The sequence below is a fragment of the Scyliorhinus canicula genome, chromosome 15, assembly GCF_902713615.1.
Source record: "Scyliorhinus canicula chromosome 15, sScyCan1.1, whole genome shotgun sequence".
Taxonomy (NCBI): domain Eukaryota; kingdom Metazoa; phylum Chordata; class Chondrichthyes; order Carcharhiniformes; family Scyliorhinidae; genus Scyliorhinus; species Scyliorhinus canicula.
In genome coordinates this window covers 9,300,346-9,324,829 of record NC_052160.1, presented here as the reverse complement: position 1 = coordinate 9,324,829, position 24,484 = coordinate 9,300,346, and the positions used below count along the sequence as shown (strand labels likewise).

The following is a 24,484-nucleotide window of genomic DNA, read 5'->3' as shown; positions in this document are numbered from 1 at the left end:
CAATTATTGGCAGATTCGCACAATCATCTAGCGAACACAAACGATTGCTCTTAATATAGTGGACTGCATGCAATGCTCTATTGTGCTTTTGAACTATCTGTTAATGTGTAAATTGTGCAGTAAACTATTTAAAAATATCAACCAATTACTTAAAAAAAAATTTTAAATTAAAAATTCAATTATAACATTGTGTTTACATTTGGTATCTACTGCCAGTAATATGTACAGTGCATGTACACTGTAATTACTAAGAAATACACATTTTTTCCAGAAAAATTTTAATTGTACACTTTTTTCCATATGTATTTTTTGAAAATTTTATTTATTCATTATGAAAATTAAATGATAGCATTGTAGTTGTGGGTGGGCCCCCTTTGTCTCCTGGCAACCAATATTTTTAGACCCAGTCCGCCACTGGCCGCAGGAGGTTGTCCTCTCCGACTCCACAAGTCCCACAGGGAGATCAATGATAGTTTCCCCATGGTCCTTGGAAGGGGGTTTATGACAATGTCAGTGCCCAGGTCGATGTGGTCATTTCCACTGTGGGCCCAGCAGCCAAAATCCCTGGAACCAGCTGCAGCTTTAAGGCATGCCCACCCCGCCCCGCCCAATGACGACGTCACTGCTCCTCCCACCCACCCCCCCGCCCCGCCCAATGACGACGTCACTGCCCCTCCCACCCACCGGGCTGAGCCCCGTGCTGGGCGCGGGTTGGCTGCGCCGTTCCCATAGATACGGAAGCAGGGGCGCGGGAGCCTCTCACGTGACCCTTGTTTATATCACGTGGCAGCATGTCGCCGGGCATCACGGGAGTTGTAGTTTCCAGTTAAAGCCGGAACGTATTTCCCGCCGGGTGCGGAGATTTAAAAATAAACACCACTCTGATTCTCGGCCCGGGGTTTTCGCGGTTAGATTCTCGGTGAAAGAAGGGCGGGCCGGCGGCACACGGGGTTTTTCACCGGCGGGTTCGGTTGGGGAAGGCCTAGCCTCAGGGCGGAACGTTTGTGCAGCGACCGGGGATGTGAGGGGCGAAAGAAGCGGCGGAATCGATAAGGCGACGGCTTCCGGTGCATGGCGGCCAGGAGAAGGTGAGGTGGTTTTTGTTGGCGGAGTTTGTGTGTCTGCGGGCGGAGGGGGAACTTTTCCCGGGTAAAGAGTGTAGTGGGTGAAGCGGGGTGAGAGACAGTCTCCGAGCCGCGGGGGCGGCAGATCCCCCCCCCGTCCGGTAATAACGCAGTCAGCGGAGAGAGAAGAGAAAAGTTAACCTCCCCCCCCCCCCCCCCCCCGGGCTGCTCCCTGCCGTGCGGGCGCTGCGGGGATCGGGCAGAGGCTGCCTTTCCTTGGGGGCAGAGGCTTCTGTTCCTTAGGGGGGGGGGGGCAGAGGCTGCTGCCGTTGCCAGCTCTGAGCCTCGTGATGCTGTAATGACCCATCCAAGTCCAAAAGGACACGCAGCGGGTTGTCCATCAGCAAACCGGCTCTAACCTGCCTGGGGTAGGAGGGGAGAGTCTGCCTTGGGGTTTGGGGGGCGGCAGAGAGAGACCCTGGGGTTGGGGGGGGCGGCAGAGAGAGACCCTGGGGTTGGGGGGGGGCGGCAGAGAGAGGCCCTGTGGTGGGGGCGGGGGACGGCAGAGAGAGGCCCTGGGGTGGGGGGGGGGGGGAGCAGAGAGAGGGCCCTGGGGGTTGGGGGGGGGGGGGCGGCAGAGAGAGGCCCTGGGGGGGGGGCGGCAGAGAGAGGCCCTGGGGGGGGGGCGGCAGAGAAGAGGCCCTGGGGGGGGGGCAGAGAGAGGCCCTGGGGGGGGGCGGCGGCAGAGAGAGGCCCTGGGGGGGGGGCGGCAGAGAGAGGCCCTGGGGGGGGGGCGGCAGAGAGAGGCCCTGGGGTGGGGTGGGGGGGGGGGGCAGCAGAGAGAGGCCCTGGGGTTGGGGGGGGGGGGTGGGCGGCAGAGAGAGGCCCTGGGGGGGGGGCGGCAGAGACCGAGGCCCTGGGGGTGGGGGCCGGCAGAGAGATGGCCCTGGGGGGGGCGGCAGAGATAGGGCCCTGGGTGGGGGGGGGCGGCAGAGAGAGGCCCTGGAGGGGGGGGGGGGCGGCAGAGAGAGGCCCTGGGGGGGGGGGGCTGCAGAGAGAGGCCCTGGGGGGGGGGGGGGGGGAGAGAGAGGCCCTGGGGGGGGGGGGGGCGGCAGAGAGAGAGGCCCTGGGCGGGGGGGGCGGCAGAGAGAGGGCCCTGGGGCGGGGGGGCAGAGGGCTGGGGGGGCCAGAGAGAGGCCCTGGAGGGGGGGTGGGTCGGCAGAGAGAGGCCCTGGGATTCTTGGGGCAGAGAGAGAGGCCTGGGGTTTGGGGGGCTTAGGGGGGAGAAGGCCCTGGAGGGGGGCGGGGCGGCAGAGAGAGGCCCTGGAGGGGGGGGGGGGGGCGAGAGAGATGAGGCCCTGGAGGGGGGGGGGGGAGGGAGAGAGGCCCTGTGGGAGGGGGAGAGCGAGAGGCCCTGGAGGGGGGGGGGGGGAGAGAGAGGGCCCTGGAGGGGGGGGGGGGAGAGCGAGAGGCCCTGGAGGGGGGGGGGGGGGGGGAGAGCGAGAGGCCCTGGATGGGGGGGGGGCGGGGAGATGAGAGGCCCTGGAGGGGGGGGGGGCGGCAGAGAGAGGCCCCGGAGGGGGGGGGCAGCAGAGAGAGGCCCTGGGGGGGGGGTTTGCGCAGCAGAGAGAGGCCCTGGGGGGGGGGGTGGCATGCAGAGAGAGGCCCTGGGGGGGGGGGCAGCAGAGAGAGGCCCTGGGGTTGGTGGGGGGGGCAGCAGAGAGGGCCCTGGGGTTGGGGGGGGGGGGAGAGAGAGGCCCTGGGGTTGGGGGGGGCGGGCGAGCGAGAGGCCCTGGGGTTGGGGGGGGGGAAGAGAGAGGCCCTGGGGTTGGGGGGGGGGGAAGGAGAGAGAGGCCCTGGGGTTGAGGGGGGGGGGGGGAGCAGAGTGAGGGTTGGGGGGGGGAGAGCGACCGGGGGGTTGGGGGGGGGGGGAGAGAGGCGTGGGGGTTGGGGGGGTCAGAGAGAGGCCCGGGGGGGGGGGGGGGGGGAGGGGCAGAGAGAGGCCCAGAGAGAGGCCCTGGGGTTGGGGGTGGGGGAGAGAGAGGGGCCCTGGGCTTGGGGGGTGGGGCAGAGAGTGGCCCTGGGGTTGGGGGGGGGCAGAGTGTGGCCCTGGGGTTGGGGGGGGGCAGAGGGTGGGCCTGGGGGTGGGGGGGGGGGGCAGAGAGGGCCCCTGGGGTTGAGGGGGGGAGTGCAGAGAGTGGCCCTGGGGTTGAGTGGGGGGACGAGTGAGGCCCGGGGGGGGGGGGAGGAGAGAGAGGCGTGGGGGTTGGGGGGGTCAGAGAGAGGCCCTGGGGGGGGGGGGGGGCAGAGAGAGGCCCTGGGGGGGGGGGGGGGGGGAGGGGGCAGAGGGTGGGGCAGAGAGAGGCCCTGGGGGGGGGGGGAGAGAGGGGCCCTGGGCTTGGGTGGGGCAGAGAGTGGCCCTGGGGTTGGGCGGGGGCAGAGTGTGGCCCTGGGGTTGGGCGGGGGCAGAGTGTGGCCCTGGGGTTGGGGGGGGGCAGAGAGTGGCCCTGGGGTTGAGGGGGGGGAGAGTGAGGCCTGGGGGGGGGGGGGAGGAGAGAGAGACCCGGGGAGGGAGGAGAGAGAGACCCGGGGAGGGGGGAGAGAGGCCCAGGGGTTGGGGGAGGGGGGATCCCTACCGTACCGTACCACGGGATCCCTACCGTACAGGAGGCCGTTCGGTCCATTGAACCAGGTCTCAGCAATGAGGCAGCAGTGCTACCACTGCACCACTGTGATGCCCAACCGACACAGATACTGGGAGCATGTGTAGACTCAATACAGAGAGTCACCCAAGATCCCAGTCGACCTGGGTCCCTGCTAACCACTGTGCTGCTGAATGAGCGATTCACTTTGCCAGTTCCCGCCTTCTCCATATAATCGCTGCACATTCTTCCTTTTCAGATATCGGTCTAATTCCCTTCATGAATGCTTCGATTGAATGCCCCTCCACCAGATTCTTATGCGGAGTATTCTAGACTGTATCTGCTTACGGTTTGGTGAAGATTTTCCTCGTGTGCTTTTGTTTCTTTGTCAATTATTTTAAATCCATGCTCTCGTTTTTGATCTGTGTGCTCCCATTTCGGTTTCCTCCAGGTGCGCTGGTTTCCTCCCACAGTCTCTATTAAATGGATTGGCCATGTTAAATTGCTCCATAGTCTCAAGATGTGTAGGTTAGATGGGGTTATGGGGTTAGGGCGGTGACATGGACCTTAGGGTGGTTTTTCAGTTGGTTGGTGCAGTCTCCAATGGGCCAGATGACCTTCTGCACTGTCGGGTTTCTATGGATTCTATATCTCACCCGTTATGTTTTGTACGATTAAATAATTAATCTTGGCTATGCTTTGGAAACATGATTAATAAATATTTCTAGCTCCATTTTTCTTGAAATATTTTAAAGGAACACAAATCTAATAAAAGTATTCAAGGTTGTTTGTCCTCAAGTTAACTAATCCCACCTTCCACTGTAGAGGTGTCAAAGCAAAGTTAGTTTTTCCCAGAATTTTTGTTTGTCTTCTGTTTGGCGCCCTGCATGTTTCATCCCTGTGGAACTTTAAAAAAGAGATTGAACTTCCAGTTAATAGTTGAAAGGATGACACAGCAAGATTTTAAGACTTTTACTGTAACAAACTGATTAAGAGCTCTATTCACTAAACACTATTTTTTATACAAATCATGCTTTAAACTTCAAGTCAGTAGTGATTTGATTCTTCTCAGAAATTCAAAGGAATTCTAGCTCCAGGTATTTACTTCTCCTCCTTTCTTTCCCAGCCTGGTAGATTTAATCTCAGAACTGTCTTCGTGGTGGGTTTTTCCTTGCAATTCGACTCTGGTGCAAGCTAGGTGAAACTTCCACCTTGTTTCAAATCCTCATGAATTTTGTTATTTTAATTGGAACGCAGGTTTTCACCTGCATTCCTATGCATTGAAGTGGAGAGACTTCCTGCCTCGCTGTCCCCACTCCTGGATCCTAGCAGACTAACTTGTTTGTGAATTTCTGGGATCTCTTCGAAACCCTTTAATTCTCCGAGCCCATCTCCAGGGCAACATGAATCACGTGGGCCTTGTATCCAGAAAGATTAGCTATTCTTTAGACCCTAGTTCTATTCTATCTTGGAATTAAATGGACAATTTAAAGTATAGCTAATACTTTAATAGTTCACAACCGGCATCCTTAACACCTTGCTGGGACTTGGGAGAATACCAATCCAACACCGATGCTGTTGCCATTGTTTCACGTGTGAACACCTTGCGCCTTCTTCCCAACAAACAATCTGGGCCTTCCTTGAATCTGTAACAGCTTCCCTCGCCAAGGCGTGTTGTCAAGCAGACTTACGAACAGTCATGTGCATCCCTCATTTCACGTAAATTAAATATAGTCCCAAAACATACGTATTTATAAACCTCATAATTGTAACGCAAACCAAAAGAGAAAATGTTGGAAAATCTCAGCAGGTCTGGCAACATCTGTAAGTAGAGAAAAGAGCGAATGTTTGAGTCCAGATGACCCTTTGTCAAAGCATCTCATCTTCTGGTTAGGCACGCTACAGCCTTCTGTCTCAACATTGAATTCACAACTTCAGATTGATTAGCTCTACCCCATCTCGACCCTTTGTTTCATTCCATTTCATTTTAACTGTCTTTACATTATATTTCTTTCTTGTCTTTTTATATATATATATACTATATATATATATTTTCCTCCCCCCTCTCTTACCTTTTCTCCCCTTGCTTCCCTGCCCCCCCCCCCCCCCCCCCCCCCCCCCCCCCCCCCCCTACATTTGTTGTGGCTTACCCTCTGATATTAGTTTCTCTGCTGTTTGGCTTTCCACCATTTTTATTCTCTCTGGGGGACTGCTATTAGCACTGTTTTCCCTTGATTTCTGTGGCGATGACTCATCTTTCATTTCCTCACCCCATAGTATAAATATCTCCCGCTTTCTATGTCTTTTAGCTTCTTTCATCGAGCTTGCATATTTTCTGTTTATTTCTGTGTTGAACTTATCACAGGATTTCCACAATTACTTGATCTCTGACATGTCCCAGTCCTATGGGAGGAAGCATGAGCTGCAAGCGTACATTGTGTAACCATTTTTGTTCCAAGATGTTTCTGTTGATCGGAAAAGGGTTGTTTGATTGTGAATTGGCTGATTTTTGCCAGAGTGTTAGCAGCCCCAAAGCTGACCCGTCTGGTAAATGTTGAAGTTTGAATCAGGAAGGTTTAAATGCTGCTTCCAGCAGGTGAAACTGACGATTAGTAGCTGTTATTTTAACCCCGCTTTAGGTACTAACTGAACAAAATAAAAGCCAAAAAATAGGGTTTGGAATGTATTCTTGAAGTAAAAATAGTATATTTAGATTTATATTGGGGAAAATTAGCTCCTTGAAATTAGTACTGTGCCAGATTAGGGATCGGACAAAGTTTGCAAATGTTATCATCTTGCTAAATCTCTTAGCTTGGTTGTTCTGTGTAAGTTCAGACTTGCTCTGCCTGATTTCATTCTGGTCAACGTCAATGCCGCAGAATTATCTCCCATTCATCAGTTAATCAAATGTCTGATCGGTGCATCTGTTTAGTTCATTTAGTGGTTCTTGAAAAGTGATTCCACAAGTATTTGAAGTGTAGTCCATCGTGTTACAGACAGAATACTATTTGTTCTGCTCTTTTCCTCGTTAATCCCCTCTTATGTAGTAATGAGTGCTGCTCTTTGAATAACTAGTTACATTGTCTGAGCGTGAACCTGCTTTTTCAATCCTGAATATAATGTGGCTAACGACACGTGTTAAAATAATGTGCAGCAGGATTGCTGCTGCCTTTAAAGGAAACTGCAGTCGTGTCGAGCTAAATCGTGTTGAGAGTTGTAAATTTGTACAGATCTTTGCTTTTTCTGTATGGCTGCCCTTCCAGCCAATTGTCAATTGCTACAATAAAGATTTTGCACTACATGGTGCGAAAAGGAGATTATACATGCATCTAAAGAAGATTTAAAATCTTACTTTCGAAATTAAGCGAAGTGACAGCGAAAACATGATATAGCCTTGTGACATTGGGCAGGATCTCCTGACTCCCCCCATGGCGGGTTCCCCAGCGGCAGGACGAGCGAGCGACACAAAACACAGTAGCCATTGACGGGACGGGGCGCTCCTGCTGGTGGCCAATGCCCTGTCACCTCTGCTGCAACGTACGCTGCGGCGAGCTGGAAAATCCTGCCCAATATTATCTGGGAATCTCTACCCACCCACGAACGTTTAGAGGGCTGCAGTATGTCTTTGGGTGATAAAGTGCTCACGTTCTTTTTATTTCCAAATGGATACACTAATTGATGATTAAATCTTAATTTTTGTCCCCTTTAATTTCAGGTTTTTAAACAAACTGATGTGCGTTTTGGGTTGTAACAATCCTCGACTCTGGAACTGTCACTCATTTCACGGTCGCGGACCAAAGACTTGTATTTGAATGAAATGCCTTAAATTTAAGGAGTACAATCCAATTTAACTGTTCGTATCGCTAGAACAATGCCAATTCACATTCTTCAAGATGTGTCAGGATCTGCACTGATATATGTTAGCAGATAAGCTGACTTGTTAGTAGGATCAATTGGAGACAAATTAAAACGTGAAGCTACTGTGTTCTTTTTAGATTGGCAAGACTGACGTAGTAACGGCAGCTCTCATTTCCTAACTGGCAACATTGTCAGAAATTCCTTGTGTTTGCAATGGAGAAGATGGCGCGTGTGACCACAGCCCTCAGTGGCACAAGTATCACAGGGAGAACTATGTTCTACCACCTTGACGCGCCTGCCAATGCCATTAGCGTATGTAGGGATGCTGCCCAGGTGGTAGTGGCTGGTCGCAACATATTTAAAATCTACTCCATAGAGGAAGAACAGTTTGTGGAGAAGGCAAACCTGCGGGTTGGGCGTAAGCTTTCTCTGAACTTCAGCTGTGCAGACGTGGTGTGGCACCAGATGGATGATAACCTGCTGGCAACAGCAGCCACAAATGGAGCTGTGGTGACGTGGAATCTGGGCAAACAATCTCGCAACAAACAGGATCAGCTTTTCACTGAGCACAAACGCACAGTCAATAAGGTGTGCTTCCATCCCAATGAGGTGCACATGCTGCTAAGTGGCTCCCAGGATGGCTACATGAAGTGCTTCGACCTCCGGAAGAGAGAATCTGTGAGCACCTTCTCTGGTAAAATATATAGTTATCTATGTTTCTATGAAGTCAAAGTGGTCAGTTTGTTTAGGAAACAGCCTTCCTTTGTTAGCAATTCATAAAAACATTTTAGTTGCTCAGTTACTCATTTTTTTGGAAAACTTTCCACTAAATGAAAATATTTAAAAGTGAATTATCCTGCCTGTTAATGAGCTTTAAAAACATTAGCAGTAATGGTTAACTAGTTAAAAGTTTCCCCAAAGTTTACTTAAATGGCGTATCTCTCGGAAATAATATTGCTGAAGAAAGTTGCCCCAATCCCTGTTTGAATACTACTTGCTTCACCATTTAAATGGTGAAGAACAGTATGAGTTGTTTGATGGTGAAGCGCTAACATTAAGGCCCGAGTTCCCGCTGCTTGAGGCAGCCACCATCCTGTGGGGAGTGCCTTTGATTTGTTTTAGAAAAGGTTACTATTGCTCTGTTTAATTAAAACCATTTATAGTAACCAATTGCTTATGAGCTAATTATGTGTGAAAACGCTGATTCAAAGCGTCATGTCTATCCATTCAAAAACACTTCCGTGTTCCATCCAGAATTCCACTCCGTGCATTGATTGCTTTTGCATGGAGAGCCCCTGATATCAGTCCTTATTTATTTCTTGTTAGTTTGGATTTGTTCTACTGTTGCAAGAGGAAATTGTGACTTTGGATGTCACGATAGTTGTTTGATAGCGAGCGGTTGGTTTCTGTTAAGTGTAGCATTACAAACTGCTCTGTGGATTAGATGCCCCCAACCCCTAACACTGCTCCCAACAATGAGCTTTAACCCATTCTAAAAGGCATTAAATTGATACTTTCCACATCTTGCACTAATTAGCTGTCCTCGTGATGATTCTGAACTAAGATTAATACTTCATTATAGGTAGCTCTGGGCCATGCCTCCATAAGCAGTAGGAACTATTGACTTTTATTTATTTTTAGAGTACCCAATTCTTTTTTTTCCAGTAAGGGGCAATTTACCATGGCCAATCCACCTACGTTGCACATCTTTGGGTTGTGAGGGTGAGACCCACGCAAACATTGGGAGAAGGTGCAAACTTCACATTAGCAGTGGGCCGGGATCGAACCCGGGTCCTCAACGCTGCGAGGCAGCAGAGCTAGCCACCGTGCCACCCCGCTATTGACATTTATGCAATGCAGGATACTTAGATGTCTTACACAGAAGTGTTAACTCCTGCCAGATGTTAACTGCCATAACAATTGAACCTATTTTGGTAATCTTATAAGTGGAACTTTATCTTCTGTAGGTCAGTCAGAAAGTGTCCGGGATGTCCAGTTCAGTGTAAGAGACTATTCACATTTGCTGCTTCATTTGAAATGGTAATGTTCAGCTCTGGGACATGAGACGGCCAGATAGATATGACCGCATGTTTACAGCGCATAACGGACCTGTCTTCTGCTGTGATTGGCACCCAGATGATAAGTGAGTACAGTGAGGCTCTTGCAACCTTCAGTAATTACATTTAGAGTCCTGATAAGACTGATGATATTTCCTTTCTTCTTTTGCCAAACTAACTATCGTTTTTTGCATCGGACAAAAATGGGAATTAATTGTCAAAAGTCTACAAAAGGTGCAATATTAAACAATACATTTTATTTTTGATAGTTGCCAGCTAATTGTGGAATATTTTCCCATTAACTGTGATTTGCATCAAATAAATAAAACCATAAAGGTATCTCTCGAAGTTGTTGGAACTGTCCTGAAGAACAATAATTTTGTGTTTTGTCACTGTTTCCTGCTGCCTTATGTGGTGCTCTACCTTGGCTAAGTTGGTGGCCAGACAGCCCCTCCAACCTTTGACAAGGCTACTGCAGGCGCACTGTAGTGTGTCCAATTGTTTCCTGCCTTCATTCTTGGTTGCTTTCTGTGGAAAGTTGCCCAACCTGTTCTCAACGCCTGTTTATTGTACAATTGAGATTGGGCTCTCACCATATGGGGAATCACAGGCAACAGCTCCATACCCAGCTTCCGTCTGTATAATCAGTTAGGACCTGATGGGAAGGTGAGAAGCAGCTGCATTAAGAAAGAGACAATAGGGAAATTGGCACACAGGCCACTTCAGTGCGGGTCTTGTAGCAATTTGCAGCTATTGACAAAACGCAGAAGTCCCAGAGAGGAGGAAAGGTTGAAGAGGGCTGGGGGGTAACAAATGGAATAAATAGGCACAAGGGGTAGAAATTTGATGATACTTAACTGCAACACTGTGACAGTGTCTGTCAGGTGGCAGCATATTAGAGCTTCAACACCCTGTGCCAACTTATAATGCACAGCTTCTTTTAAAGGTGTGCTCACAGACTGCAGAGGATCCACTGAAATCAAAGTGGTGTCCTTCAGATGATCTGGATTAGATGTTAATGAACATCTCCTACATGAAATATGTTAGTTGAATTCCTACAGTGCAGAAGGAGGCCGTTCAGGCCATCGAGTCTGCACCGACCCTCCGAAAGAGCGTCCCGCCTAGGCCCATTCCCCCATCCTATCCCTGTAACCCAGTGCATAATAATTAAGGCTCAGACTGATTGCAATTTGCATTTTAGGGAAGATGGCGGCATAGTGGTGTTGTCACTGCACTAATCCCGACACGTAGATTGTGAAAATCAAATCCAATAAATGCCTGGAAATAAAACTCTTAACGATGACCATGAAACCATTCTCAATTGTTGTAAAGACCATTGATTCACTAATGCCCTTTAGGGAAGGAAATCTGCCGTCCTCACCTGGTCTGGCCTACATGTGACTCCAGCTCCACATCAATGTGGTTGACTTGTGTACTATGTCCTGTACACAAAAAGCAGGACAAATCCAACCTGGCCAATTACTGCCCCATCAGTCTACTCTCAATTATTAGTAAAGTGATAGAAGAGCTTATCAACAGTGCTATCAAGCGACATGTAACCTGATCACTGACATTCAGCTTGGGTTCTGCCAGGATCACTCTGCTCCTGACCTCCTCCTCAACCTTGGTTCAAACATGGACAAAACAGCTGAACTCCAGAGGTGAGAGTGACTGCTTTTGACATCAAGGCAGCATTTGACCAAGTATGGCATCAAGGAGCCCTAGCTATACTGGGGTCAATGGGATTCAGAGGGAAAACTCTGCTGGTTGGAGTCATACCCGGCACAAAGGAAGATGGTTGAAGGTCAATCATCTTGGTCGCGGGACATCACTGCAGGAGTTCCTCAGGGTAGTGTCCTCTGCCCAACCATCTTCAGCTGCATCATCAATGACCTTCGTTCCAACGTAAGGTCGGATGTGGGGTTGTGCCGTTCAGCATTATTCACAACTCCTCAGACTCTGAAGCAGTCCATGTCCAAATGCAGAAAGACCTGGACAATATCCAGGCTTGGGCTGACAAGCGGCAAGTTACATTTACGCCACAAAAGTGGTACAAGTTGTTTTTTTGACTTTGTTTTAGAAAGCTCAAGATAAATGCCAAAAACTGATTGGAAAAAATTGCATCATAGTATTAGTCAAATTAGGTGCAAAGAAAAGTTTTTAAAAAATTATTTTTACGGGATGTGAGCTTTGCTGGCTCAGGCAGCATTTGTTGCCCATCCCTAATTGTCCTTGAGAAGGTGGTGGAGGACTGCAGTTCGTCTGATATGGAATACTTTTCGTATTTTGTTAATACTGGTATCTGTTCTTTAGCCGGAGCGACTATTCTAATCCTTATTTCCCTTATGCTTTTATATTTATCTCAAAAACACATCCAACTCCTTTTAAAATGATGATTATTCTCTGCTTCTGTAACCATGGTGGTAAGGCATTCCATGTTATAAACTGTGTGTGAATTATGCTCCTGGTTACTGATATTTCCGAGCAGTGGAAACAAACGTTTACCAACCATCCTCTCAAAATCTTTTATGATTTTGAGCACTTCTGCTTTTTGTGTACAGGGGAAAACAGCACCAATCTTTCGAGCCCTTCCTTATAATTTTGATCAATAGCAGTTTTAATGAACTGTTACTGAACTCTTTATCCTTTTACATAACTGGGTGTTCAGAACTACACGCACCATTCAGGGTGTGGCGCACACACTCTCTTTACAAATTTAGCATCATCTCTGTGACCCTAAATATAAAAATTAGGATCCCATTTAGTTTTACTCTGACCTTTTTTTTTTATTTCTTTGTTCCTCAACTCTAGATATTCCGCTGTTCATTTTACAACTCTCTATTTTCCATCTGCCAACTATCTGTTCAATTTGCTAACCTGTCCATATCCTCCACAAATCGCCTGAATTGTTTGTCAATATTCCGAGTGGTACAAGTAAACTTCAGCATCGTTCCTCTTGTGCCTATGAGCGAAACGTTCGTGCAGGTTGAAAAAGAGATTCCAGCACAGCTCTTGTACTCTGCTTTCAGTTTCCCAGTAAGAAGTCTTACAACACCAGGTTAAAGTCCAACAGGTTTGTTTCAAACATGAGCTTTCGGAGCGCATCTCCTTCCTCAGGTGAATGGCGAGGTATGTTCCAGAAACATTTATATAGACAAAGTCAGAGATGCTGGACAATGCTTGGAATGCGAGCATTTGCAGGTAATCAAATCATTACAGATCCAGGGAGAGGGATAATCACAGGTTAAAGAGGTGTGAATTGTCTCAAGCCAGAACAGTTGGTCGGATTTTGCAAGTCCAGGCCAGATGGTGGGGGGGTTCTGGAACATGTTTCTGGAACATACCTCGCCATTCACCTGAGGAAGGAGCTGCGCTCCGAAAGCTCGTGTTTGAAACAAACCTGTTGGACTTTAACCTGGTGTTGTAAGACTTCTTACTGTGCTCACCCCAGTCCAACGCCGGCATCTCCACATTCAGTTTCCCAGCCATCTTGTTCCTTATATACTCACATTCCCATAGACGTCATGTCTCTTAATAAAAAAAGATCATGTAACACACTGCTCATATGGATTGTACATCACTACAGTATTTCTCTTGAACTAATTTGGTCTGTACTTTTGATTTTCTTTTTTTCTTAGTAGAATAATTTTCTTCACAGGTTGAACAGTGATATATAGATCTTAATCGTCACCAGGGGTAAGTAATAAATGTTGTATAATGCGTGCATTTTGTTTTGTTTTGTTTTCCAGAGGATGGTTAGCAACTGGAGGCCGGGATAAAATGGTGAAAGTATGGGACGTTTCGACAACCAAGACCAAGGAGATTTATTGCGTCCAGACTATTGCCTCGGTGGCACGTGTGAAATGGCGACCAGAAATGAAATACCATCTTGCAACTTGCTCTATGATGGTAGATCACAACATTTACGTGTGGGACATTCGACGCCCGTACATCCCTTTTGGAATGTTTGAGGAACACAAGGACGTTACCACAGGAATTGTGTGGCGCCACATTCATGATCCTTATTACCTCCTTTCTGGATCGAAAGACAGCACTCTATACCAGCACATGTTTAAAGATGCCAGCCGGCCTGTCGATCGTGCCAATCCTGAAGGATTGTGCTACGGGCTATTCGGAGACTTGGCTTTTGCAGGAAAAGATAGCATGTTTGGCAGTGACTCAAATCGGAAAACCTATGGCGGGGAGAGACGTTATCCCATTTTTTTCTTCAAGAAGCCGGATTTATCAGAGCAATTTGCAAATGTATCCAGTGCTCTTAATGTATTTGAAACTGAACTGGGCACCAACTCCATGGATTGGTTTGTCAACATGGCACAACAGTACATTCTGACTGGCCGATCGCTGGCTGACCTCTGTGATCATAATGCCAAAATTGCTAAAGAATTATATCGTTATCAGGTACTGTGATTACTTGGGTCAAAAATGGCAAAAAAATAGTTCCTCCCACCCATCGACCGAAATGCAAGGGAATGGAGTCTTCTCTGTTCTCTTGCGATGACTGTAGCAGGAATCCAGGAGAAGTGGTGTAAACAGCATTTCAGTGAGACCTTGCTGGAAAGTACATGTGAGCCAGCTGTGGTTTTCACCTACTGGCCCATCATTAGTTATCCCTGCAGAATAATCCCTTGGCCATTATGTCAGAGAGCTGCTGGCACATATAAAATCGCACCACAAAACAAGTGTTAATTTTTCAGAGGAGATGGGAAGAAGTTTTATTCATGTAATTTGCTATAAATGAGGCAGAAATTCCACTCCATTGGAGAGCAGGTGTGCCCTGGTGCGGTCCTGATGGACGGATGCCAAACTATGTGACACACGAATGGTGAATGTGATTTGTGTTCCATCCCCAGGTGGTGCTTTGACAACTAATGGATGAAAAAGCGTGAGTGAATTATTATCTGCCCCTAGGAATAGGGTTTAAATGATTTATCAAAGTTCCTCATCGCGCATTCAGTTTGTGCTACATGTTTGTTTATAATAAACATCAGGCACAAATGTTGAAAAATGCTCTGTATTGATATGCAGAGTGAATATGGAGCTGATAACTTTACTGTGGACCTTTCTTTCCCTGCTTGATGTAATGTTATTGATTTTACACTGACTGTTACAAACACTGGGTTCGAATAATGTGGCTGAAATGAGGAACTTTTGAGTTGCCGGTGAATTGAATCTGTATCGATTCACTTTGTCAGCATTCCTAATGCACTACACCAGTGGTACAAGTGGGATTTAACTTGTTCCTGTTCTGTGTCTAGGTGGCTCAGACATGGACAATGCTGAGGATTGTCTACTCCAATCCAGGTGCTATTTCATCTGTGAACTTGAATCAAAGTATAGGCAAGAGTGGGGGCTTGCCTCTTATGAACAGGTATGAAAAGCAAAGACTATTTATTTAAATTGTTAGCACTGTTGCTTCACAGCGCCAGGGTCCCAGGTCGATTCCTGGCTTGAGTCACTGTCTGTGTGGAGTCTGCACGTTCTCCCCGTGTCTGTGTGGGTTTCCTCCGGGTGCTCCGGTTTCCTCCCACAAGCCCCGAAAGGCATGACCGAAAGACATGCTTGTTAGGTAAATTGAGCATTCTGAATTCTCCGTGTACCCGAACAGGTGCCGGAATGTGGCAACTAGGGGCTTTTCACAGTAACTTCATTGCAGTGTTAACGTAAGCCGACTTGTGACAATAATAAAGATTATTATGACTATAAGTTGGCCTCAGCAGTAAATCATTTTATCTTGGATTTCTATCTTTTTTTTTACTCATTAGCCTGTTGAAAATATGTAGGTTTATCTACTGTAGGTATGGGCTTTTATTTTAATGTATTACAGTTGACAAGTTCAAAAGTACACCCCCCCCCCCCCCCCCCCCCCGGTAGTTTTTGCTTGATTTTGATTTTTTAATGCTGTTTCTTTCCCTTTAATAATAGCAGGTAATGTTTTATTTTCCTTCGCAGTCTTAAGGAGCTCTCTGTAGCGCTTGGTAATGAGACTAGGTTGGAGCGAGGGAAGGCTGAAAATCGGCAGGAGATTAATCATTTAGATTCCTCCAATCCTTTGATCACCGCAAACGAAGGTAGAATAATATTTGATTTTTGCCATGTTACTGGATCAGTGTTTTCATACATGTCGACTGGGAGTCCAGGTAAACTGTAAGTTTATCCACTGAAACTTATTAATGAGTAATGATACTACTGTCAGTGCTAGTCCCACTTGGTTTATTATGATTTATCAGTGATAAAGATTCTGACACTTACAGCAATTATTAAAAAAAAATAAAAAATAACAAGTGGATTATATATTATCCAAGGACAAAAGCTATTATGAGAGATGAAATAATTCCAGGCAATAACTCTCTTCGCCACCAATCTCCCCTATAAAAATGTCATTTTTCAATTGAAGCAGTTCTCTCTCTTGCGAGCGCTCTCTCTGTGTGTTGGTGCTGCCTGATTTTTTTTTTTGTATAAGTGATGGCTTAAATTATTTCATTGTGAACAAAATTCTCATCTGTAAGTGCACAATCTAGACTGACTTTAATATTTTCCTCCTGCCCTGTCACAGAGAACGAAGAGACAGAAGGTAGCGATGTGCCTGCGGATTACCTATTTGGGGATGTGGAAGGGGATGAAGATGACCTTTACATGGTGGACCATGAAAATGCCCCGGGTGAGCATTTTATTCACATACCTATTGGGAGTACTTGCCACTGCATTTTATTCAATTCCTATTGGGAGAAGTTGGCACTGTGAACAAAACCGCTCTTCTGGCGCGGATGGAAATCTGTCATTGAGTAACTTTCCTGTGCAGACAATGCTTAGGCCCATTCCAGGTATCAGATGGTCTCAGGTGATTGAAGAAAGTTAATGGTAGCTAAGTCTAGACGATGATGCTGGACTTGATTGGTGCTAAATTCTTTATTAATCGTGGGAATCTTGCAAGAGCTGTTCAGGAAATGGTGTTTTTTCTTATTCCATTGTTACAATGAGCATTACCTGCTGGATTTGTCGAGAGCTGTTTTCTGCCAGTGAGACCCCCTCAACATGCAGCAGCATATTACTGGCCAGTGTCAAACCTAGTGCTTTCTTTTATTGATGTAGGAGTGTAATTACATCCCAGAAGTACTTGCACCCCAGCCCCCACCTCTTGGATAATTTCTGATTAAAATTAGCGATGGAAACAGTGACTCCTAGAATTTGCGTATTCTGATGCTTTTGCATATTCCCTGCATTAATTATTTGCATACAAAGCTTGTTGAATATACAAATTAAAAATTTCTTGTGTCTGACCTATCCAAGTCAATAATGTTGTGTATGTAAATTCATGCATTAAGTTTCCAGCTCATACTGTTTGCTGGTCAGAATGATAGCTGTCTATCCATGTCCCACATGCCAATGAATAGCCTAAAGGTCAGTTACTGAGCCTGGGTAAGCATGGCCATCATTTTGACCTGTATGCACGAAACTTGCATGCAGCCAAGTTTTTACAACTATTTGGAAAATCCTTTCCCTCTTAACACATCACTGCTACGTGCTTGAAACCTTTTTAGTTGTCAATTTCCATTTGTCCATTCTTGCAGGTGTTGACTTCTTGCTCGAAATATGGTTCCACTAGCACCCCCTTGTGCCTTCAGTCTCAAGTGAATATTGTGAATGTTTGGAGGCTGTGAAATGATGAAAGTATCACGGCTGCGTCTAATTCTGTCCTTTTGCACAAGAAGCTTCCATCCAGGATTGCTGTGCAGTGATCAGGAATGAGAACCTCCGAGTTATCCCCTTTCTAACCTGAGGCCAATTGCCCTACCTCTTATTACACCTACTCATTGCCACCCTCTTGTTCCCTGCTGGTAGGCATCAGAATTTGGGACACATGTTTTATGACTGTTAAAATGAATGATTATAAAATCACAACAAATGTACATCCATATTTCTGAGTTGCCGGTGAGTCAGTGCGGATTCACATAATTAACCATTGTGTATCTATACATGTAAAAATGCTGTTCTAGAACAGATCCATGTTCATTTGTCTTGTTTCTTTTAAGCCAGTGTCAATAACTTCCTTTACATCTAATGCTTTCCTATTTGTTAGCAGAGGAACATGAATACATTTTGCCTCAGGAAGCGTTTCAACTGCGTCACGAAATTATAGATAACCCTTCTGCTCCAGACCATCTTCAGGACAAAGTGGAATCTCCACATGTTAGTGGAAATGAGGCAGAGACTATATGTTTGACCCCAATTGAATCCTTTTCCCTCATGTCGATCTCTCAACCTCTGTACGATGCCTACCTGCCTGCTGATTACTTTAATTCCCTTGTTAAAGACATGCTCCATTACTATGCAGAGCAGGGAGATGTGCAGATGGCCGTATCCGTCCTCATTGTACTCGGGGACCGCATACGGAAAGAAATTGATGAACAGACACAGGTGAGAGTATGTTCAAATAAACGGTATTTTCTGCCAATTTCAAAGTCAAGCAACTAGGGATTTTGAGGGGAAAGTGGTCTCCAGTCATGTGGTGACTGAACTTGTATTTATTTGGGAATAGAGTCCACACCAGTCAGCACTGACCCTTGCGACTGTCATAACCCCCACAAGTACCACGGGGAAACAATCATTGATCGCTCCCTGGGACCCGTGAGTATGAGCTCCCCAGGTAGGGGACGAAGGCCAACCACCTGGGGTTGGTTATGATCAAGGTATAAAAGCATGCCCAACTCGGGGCCTAGTGCAACAAGCCCTCCCAGCTATACTTGCATTGGGCGTGAGATGCTGCATTACCCAGACTATTGTAAATATGTAAATAAATCCATCTTCGTTTCCGACAGCTTTCCTCGGAGTTATTATAGCGACATTCCACTATTCACTCCCTGCAAATTTGAAAATGTCTGTTCATACCCACTCTCTGCTTTCTGTCCGTTAACTAATTTTTTAACCATGCTAAAATATTACTCCAACCCCTTGAGCCCTTATCGTGCCTATTGACCTTTGTGTGACACCTATGGAAGTCCAGGTATACTACATCTACTGGTTCTCCCAAATCTACCCTACTGCTCCACCCTCAAAAAAACTCATAAATTTGTCAAACAGGATTTGCCTTTAGTAATATTTTAGTATGGGCCAAATGCAGGCAAATGGAGTTAGCTTAGATGGGCTTTTGGTTGGCATGGACCAGTTTGGGCCAAAGGGCCTGTCTCCATGCCGTAGATTCTGTAATAGTCACTTCATTTCTGATGGGTTTGTGATAGCCATCGGGGAGCAGGTTTGTCTCATTTCATCGACCGTAATGAAACTCGGTTTGTGTTGTCCCTACCAAATAAGAAAAAAAAAATTGCTTCAAGGAGCGATTTCCATTGCGTACCAAATTTCATCTTAACGCTTCTTAAAAATAATATTTGCATGTGATTGTTTGCTCTGTTGCGATATTTTTGTGATTTCTGAAGAATATCACAATTCCTGAAATTAAAGTCCTAGTGACCTTTTAAAAAGGCAGGTTAAATTTCTTCTTTCTTTGACTATGATTACATAAATAGTAGGAACCTATTGGGAGGATGTTTCAATTGGATTCTTGATTTAGTCAAAGTCCAGAGGTACATTATTAAACTATTGGTTTCTACTGTTCAGATATTGGATATTTTTCTCTGAAAGGGGTCCAAACACTGGATAATTTTATTACATCAATGATGATCTTTCTCATTTAAACATTATTTGAGGACTGTGTGGTTACGTTCCATGATTTTGTAATCCACCAATATCCAACATCTCGAATTTGCAATTTATTATGAGCCATCTTGGTCTCCCATTGGTCCTACGAGGATCTTAGAAGGACTTTTAAGATCACAAGAAGGAGGAATAGGACATTTGGCTCTCCCATTCGATAAGGCCAAAATCAGATCCGCCGCTTTCTTGCCAGCCCCCAATAATTCCTCGTAATCGAAGCAGCGCACTGAATTGGCAGCCCATCCACAAACATTCACTCCCTCCACCACTAACACCCAGTAACAGGGTGTACCATCTACAAGAACTCACCAAGTCTACTGAGGCAGAACCTTCCAAACCCATGACCACTGCCATCTAGAAGGACAAGGGCAGCAGATACACGGGAGTCCCACCATCCTGATTTGGAAATATATCACCCTCCCTTCACTACCACTGGGTCAAAATCCCGGAAGTCATTTCCTAACAGCACGGTGGGTGCACCTACTCCACAGGGAATACAGCGGTTCAAGAAGGCAGCTCACCACCACCACCTCAAGGACGATTGGGGATGGGTAATAAATGCAGACCTAGTCAGCAAAGCCCACGTCCCTTGAATTAATTTTCCTGTCTAACTCGGTCTTGAATATTTTAAAGAACCAGCCTCCACCTTTCTCTGGAGGAAGAGAATTTCAAAGACAAACGACCCTCAGAAGAAATTCCTCTTCCCCCTACTTAAACTTAATTTACCCCAAAATTTGTCACTTGCACCCTGCAATCTTACCCATTGTCTATCCCCTCGGGCTTCATACCCTATGATGTATTCAGTTCAGAACCTTTACTTTGACTTGTCTAGCTCTTGTAGCCTTGCCGACCCTTGCTGTCAACCCATTGTTGTAAGAATCTTCTTCCAGTGCTCCAGTTCTGACCTTGTTATATTCTTCTTCCTTTGTCAGTGACGCCCTTTAGCCACATTGGCCTTTGAAACTCCTTCCTTAATCTTTTGTCACCAATTTTTAAAAGTCCTCGAGCCTATCCTTTCCACCGTGTATTTGGTTCTGCCTCCAAACTGTCATTGCTCTCCCATATGTAGTGTTTTGGAATGCTTTGCTTAATAAAAAGATGTTGACTGAACCTCTCTGGGAAATATTTGACCATTGCATTGGCCGTCTTACAATTTAATCTTTTCTGCTTTTGTCGCTAGGAACACTGGTACACATCGTACATTGATCTGCTGCAGCGGTTCAAACTGTGGAATGTCTCCAATGAGGTGATCAAGTTGAGCACATGCAGCTCCATCAATTGTTTTAACCAGGCATCAACCACCCTTCACATCAACTGCAGCAACTGCAAGAGGCCAATGAGCAGCAAAGGCTGGATCTGTGATAGGTGGGTTGTGTCTGTAATAACTGCTATTGAAGGGAAGACAGTGTCTCTGCCATTTCTATGGATAAACCTTCATGGTTAAATTTATACTGGGGAAGCTGAAAATGATACTCGTACAGAAAAGTTCCTGGAAAGGAATAGTTACTCAGCCAACAATGTTACTTTATCCCATTCTTCAGCTTTGCTGTTCCCTGTCCTGCTGCCATATCTTGAGGCCTACTCCTGGAGTATTTTCCAAATTCTTTCTACTACATTGATGCAGCTTTACATTTTATTGAACAGCCTTGGTTAAAGGGTCAAACTGAGAAACATCAGGAACCTGGATGGGGAGAATGCGAGAAAAGTTGAGCAAAGCACCTTCAGCAGTGGTGAAAGTAGTCTTGACTTCGCTGATCGATTGGTTGCACCAATAGTGCAGAGCAGTCAATTGCTGGTCTGCAGCTAGTGATTGTCTTCGTATACCAGAGGCTAACTCTGTGCTTGCCACTTGCAGGGAAAACCTGATCACCGATGTAATCCCCTCTCCCTTCACTTTGGTCAACCGGGAAAAGTTGGAATGTGCAGTGTAATCTGATCTCAGGTTCATAGTTGATGGGGTGGCAGCAAAAAGACAAGAAAGAAGGTTTCTAGATCATCATTGGAAAGCTCCGCTCATTCCCGACACAATCTGGTGTCCGTGTGATTCCTGTCCCGCACTGTGTAGAAGTTAATGTCCTCTGAAATGCTCCAGTAAGTTTGAAAATAATGATCACAAGGTTCACCAGTTCAAGGACCTGCATTTTGGGATAACTAGCAATTGTTCAAAAAATCTCCTCGTGAGAAACAATAAAAAATAAAAAAAATTTTAAAAGTCCTTAAAGGCAAATTATTCCTCTTCTTCCATGTTGTTTTTTTTTTTGAGCGTAAACTATATGACCTACATATGTGCAGATTGAAATTATAATGGAATCATGAGTTGGATCCACACATTGCCTATTTAGCTCCATGCGCTAAAGATAGAGATCTATCTTTGTTGAAAGTGTGCTCTGCAAGCAAGAGATCGTATGGATATATTTAAGATGGCATTACCTTTGCCTGAATGAGCAAGAGGCATTGGATTTTACTTTTTTAAGCTGCATATAGGGTGGTACAGTGGTTAGCACTTCTATCTCACAATGCCAGGGACCTAGGTTCGATTCCGGCCTTGGGTGACTGCAAGCTCTGCGCACATTCTCCCAGTGGCTGCAAGGGTTTCCTCCAGGTGCTCTGGTTTCCAAAGATGTGCTGGGTGGGTGCTCGTTCAGAGGTTTGGTGCAGACTCGATGGGCCAGGTGACCTGCACTGTAGGGATTCTATATCAATCTTTTGTAATGTGGAGTTATGTACATTCCATTAAATAGTAAAAGAAATACACTTGGAAATATTCACTAAAGGGCAGCACGGTGGCACAATGGGTTAGCCCTGCTGCCTCACAGCGCCGAGATCCCAGGTTCGATCCCGGCTCTGGGTCACTGTCCATGTGGAGTTTGCACATTATCCCCTGTGTTTGTGTGGGTTTCGCCCCTACAAACTAAAAATGTGCTGGGTTGGTGGATTGGCCACGCTAAATTGCCCTTTAATTGGAAAAATGAAAAATATAGCTGTTAGAGGAACATTTATTTTATTAAAACATAAATTTAGAGTACCCAATTCATTTTTGCCAACTACAGGGCAATTTAGCGTGGTCAATCCGCCTACCCTGCACATCTTTGGATTGTGAGGGCGAAACCCACGCAAACACGGGGAAAATGTGCAAACTCCACACGGACAGTGACCCAGAGCCGGGATCGGACCTCGGTGCCGTGAGGCAGTAGTGCCATTCACTGTGCTGCCCCTTTTTGGGCATTTTATGCTGTTCTCTTTTGGGCATCCCACTGGTTTCTTGCCAAAGTTTCAGTGGTAGAATGGGATCATTCTTGGTGGAAGAATAATATATTTTAATGTAATTGCCAGTATTATTTACTCTAACCTGCTGTTTTTGGTTTGTTTTAGATGCCGGCAGTGTGCTAGTATGTGTGCTGTGTGCCACCAAGTTGTTAAAGGACTGTTTGTTTGGTGTCAGGGATGTAGCCATGGTGGGCACTTGGAGCACATCATGAACTGGCTAAAGACTAGTTCACATTGCCCAGCTGGCTGTGGCCACCTCTGCGAATATACCTGAGAAAGCAGTGCTCAAAAACTCAGTGCGGCATCCACTATGCAGCGGCTGACCCTCCAGTAACTTCCCAAAATCGTTTTAAAATGCTGCAGAACACAAAGAAATCAGCTAAAATTGGGCACAGTGAAAATCAAGTCATTCACCATGAAAACCTCCAGCTGAACCCGAACCATGAAAAAAATGTTAACTAAAGTAACTAGCTGTGAAGTTATTTTTGGACTATTATATATTTTTCCTCGTAGCCACCTTGAAGTGGTACTGGCAAGAAAAAGAATTTCCTAAAGGGATTTGCTGTGACATCTTATTACATAAAGCATGCACTGTTGGCATGTTTTCCAGTTGTTGAAATGTGTCTCGCCAAGCAACAAACTAATATAGAAAGGTGCTTTGGAGGGCACCTGGAACAGATTCAACGTTGGTATCCAAGTCGGAGGTTATCACAGGACATTTCTGTACACTCTGACTGGTGCGTGCGCACACAAGCATCTGGATGTTTATGCGTGTACACATGGTTAGTTAACAGAACACAACTTTTTTAGTAAGTCTATTTGGATAGTCCGTATCATTGATGAAAGAATACCCTTTTTGTTACCAGTCAGAAGTGGGTTATTCACTGCCTTCTGTATAGTGTGTCAGTATGTTAATGTTTTGGAATTCTTTGGTCAAAGGGACAGGATTATTTGGAACATTAATTCAGGGTTGAAATGTTTAGGATCTGCATACAGCGTGGATTGTGTGGTAAGGCAATGGGCATCAATCACCATTCTGGTAACTACAATTTATTTTTAAACTGCTTGCAAAGCTAAAGCAAAGAATGCTCTAATCCCCCAGTTAATATACGATGCAAAGGTCAGGCATGCAATACACACAACTTGCGGTTATAAGACATCCATTAGCTAATTTTCTGAAAAGTACAATTCCCCGTGCGAATCTCACAGCATTCCAACAACTTGCTTCAACCAAAGCAACATCCTGTGGGTGGGTGGGTCAGCCACATTGTGCCCACCCCCAAATGCCTCATTCTGTTAATTTTTATTTCATTTAAGTTACATTTCCAGAGTAGGCAAAGTATATCAATCACATGCCTGTTCATCTGCTATTGCACTGTGAAGAAATGGATTTTCCTTTTAGAAAAGGAAACTAATTTCTGGCCATATTGATACTTAGCAGAAAGAAAATATTCTAACCTCTGTTACATAGATGTCGTGATGATTTTCCAGTGGATTTATTTTCAAGTTCTGTTGAGAATACTTCATAGACTATTGCTGTGACTTGAGTTACATTCCACATGCAAGGAAGACCTCCTGATCCCTGGCTAGGTGTACATTTTTTGACAAATTGTAATAAAGACTTTATTTAACATCCACATGTTATTGGATGGAGTTTGAAATGGGAACAGACTAAAGGTTCATAAACAAAAAATGAACTTCAGTCTTCCTTACATGTATTATAAACATCATTTATATTTGTTATATTTCTTAAGACTAGAGTACTTTTAAAACAAGAGTTTATTTTACATTGAATTCTGAATACTTCTAGGAGTAACTTCGTATACTGCTGTAAAAATGCTTTAAATAAAGTGGTTGCTGTAATTTC

General features: G+C 45.8%; 1 protein-coding gene across 1 annotated transcript; it reads left to right on the top strand.

The window, feature by feature from the left end:
- Positions 1 to 852: 852 nt before the first annotated feature.
- On the top strand, positions 853 to 24,484 carry wdr24 (WD repeat domain 24). Its single transcript, XM_038819776.1, is given in 13 exon segments — positions 853 to 1,088; positions 3,966 to 4,060; positions 7,422 to 8,258; positions 9,532 to 9,576; positions 9,579 to 9,596; positions 9,599 to 9,707; positions 13,371 to 14,040; positions 14,898 to 15,010; positions 15,592 to 15,710; positions 16,196 to 16,300; positions 17,720 to 18,057; positions 20,531 to 20,715; positions 22,723 to 24,484. Coding segments are annotated over 11 exon segments (2,352 nt in total). The 5' UTR covers positions 853 to 1,088; positions 3,966 to 4,060; positions 7,422 to 7,777; the 3' UTR covers positions 22,892 to 24,484.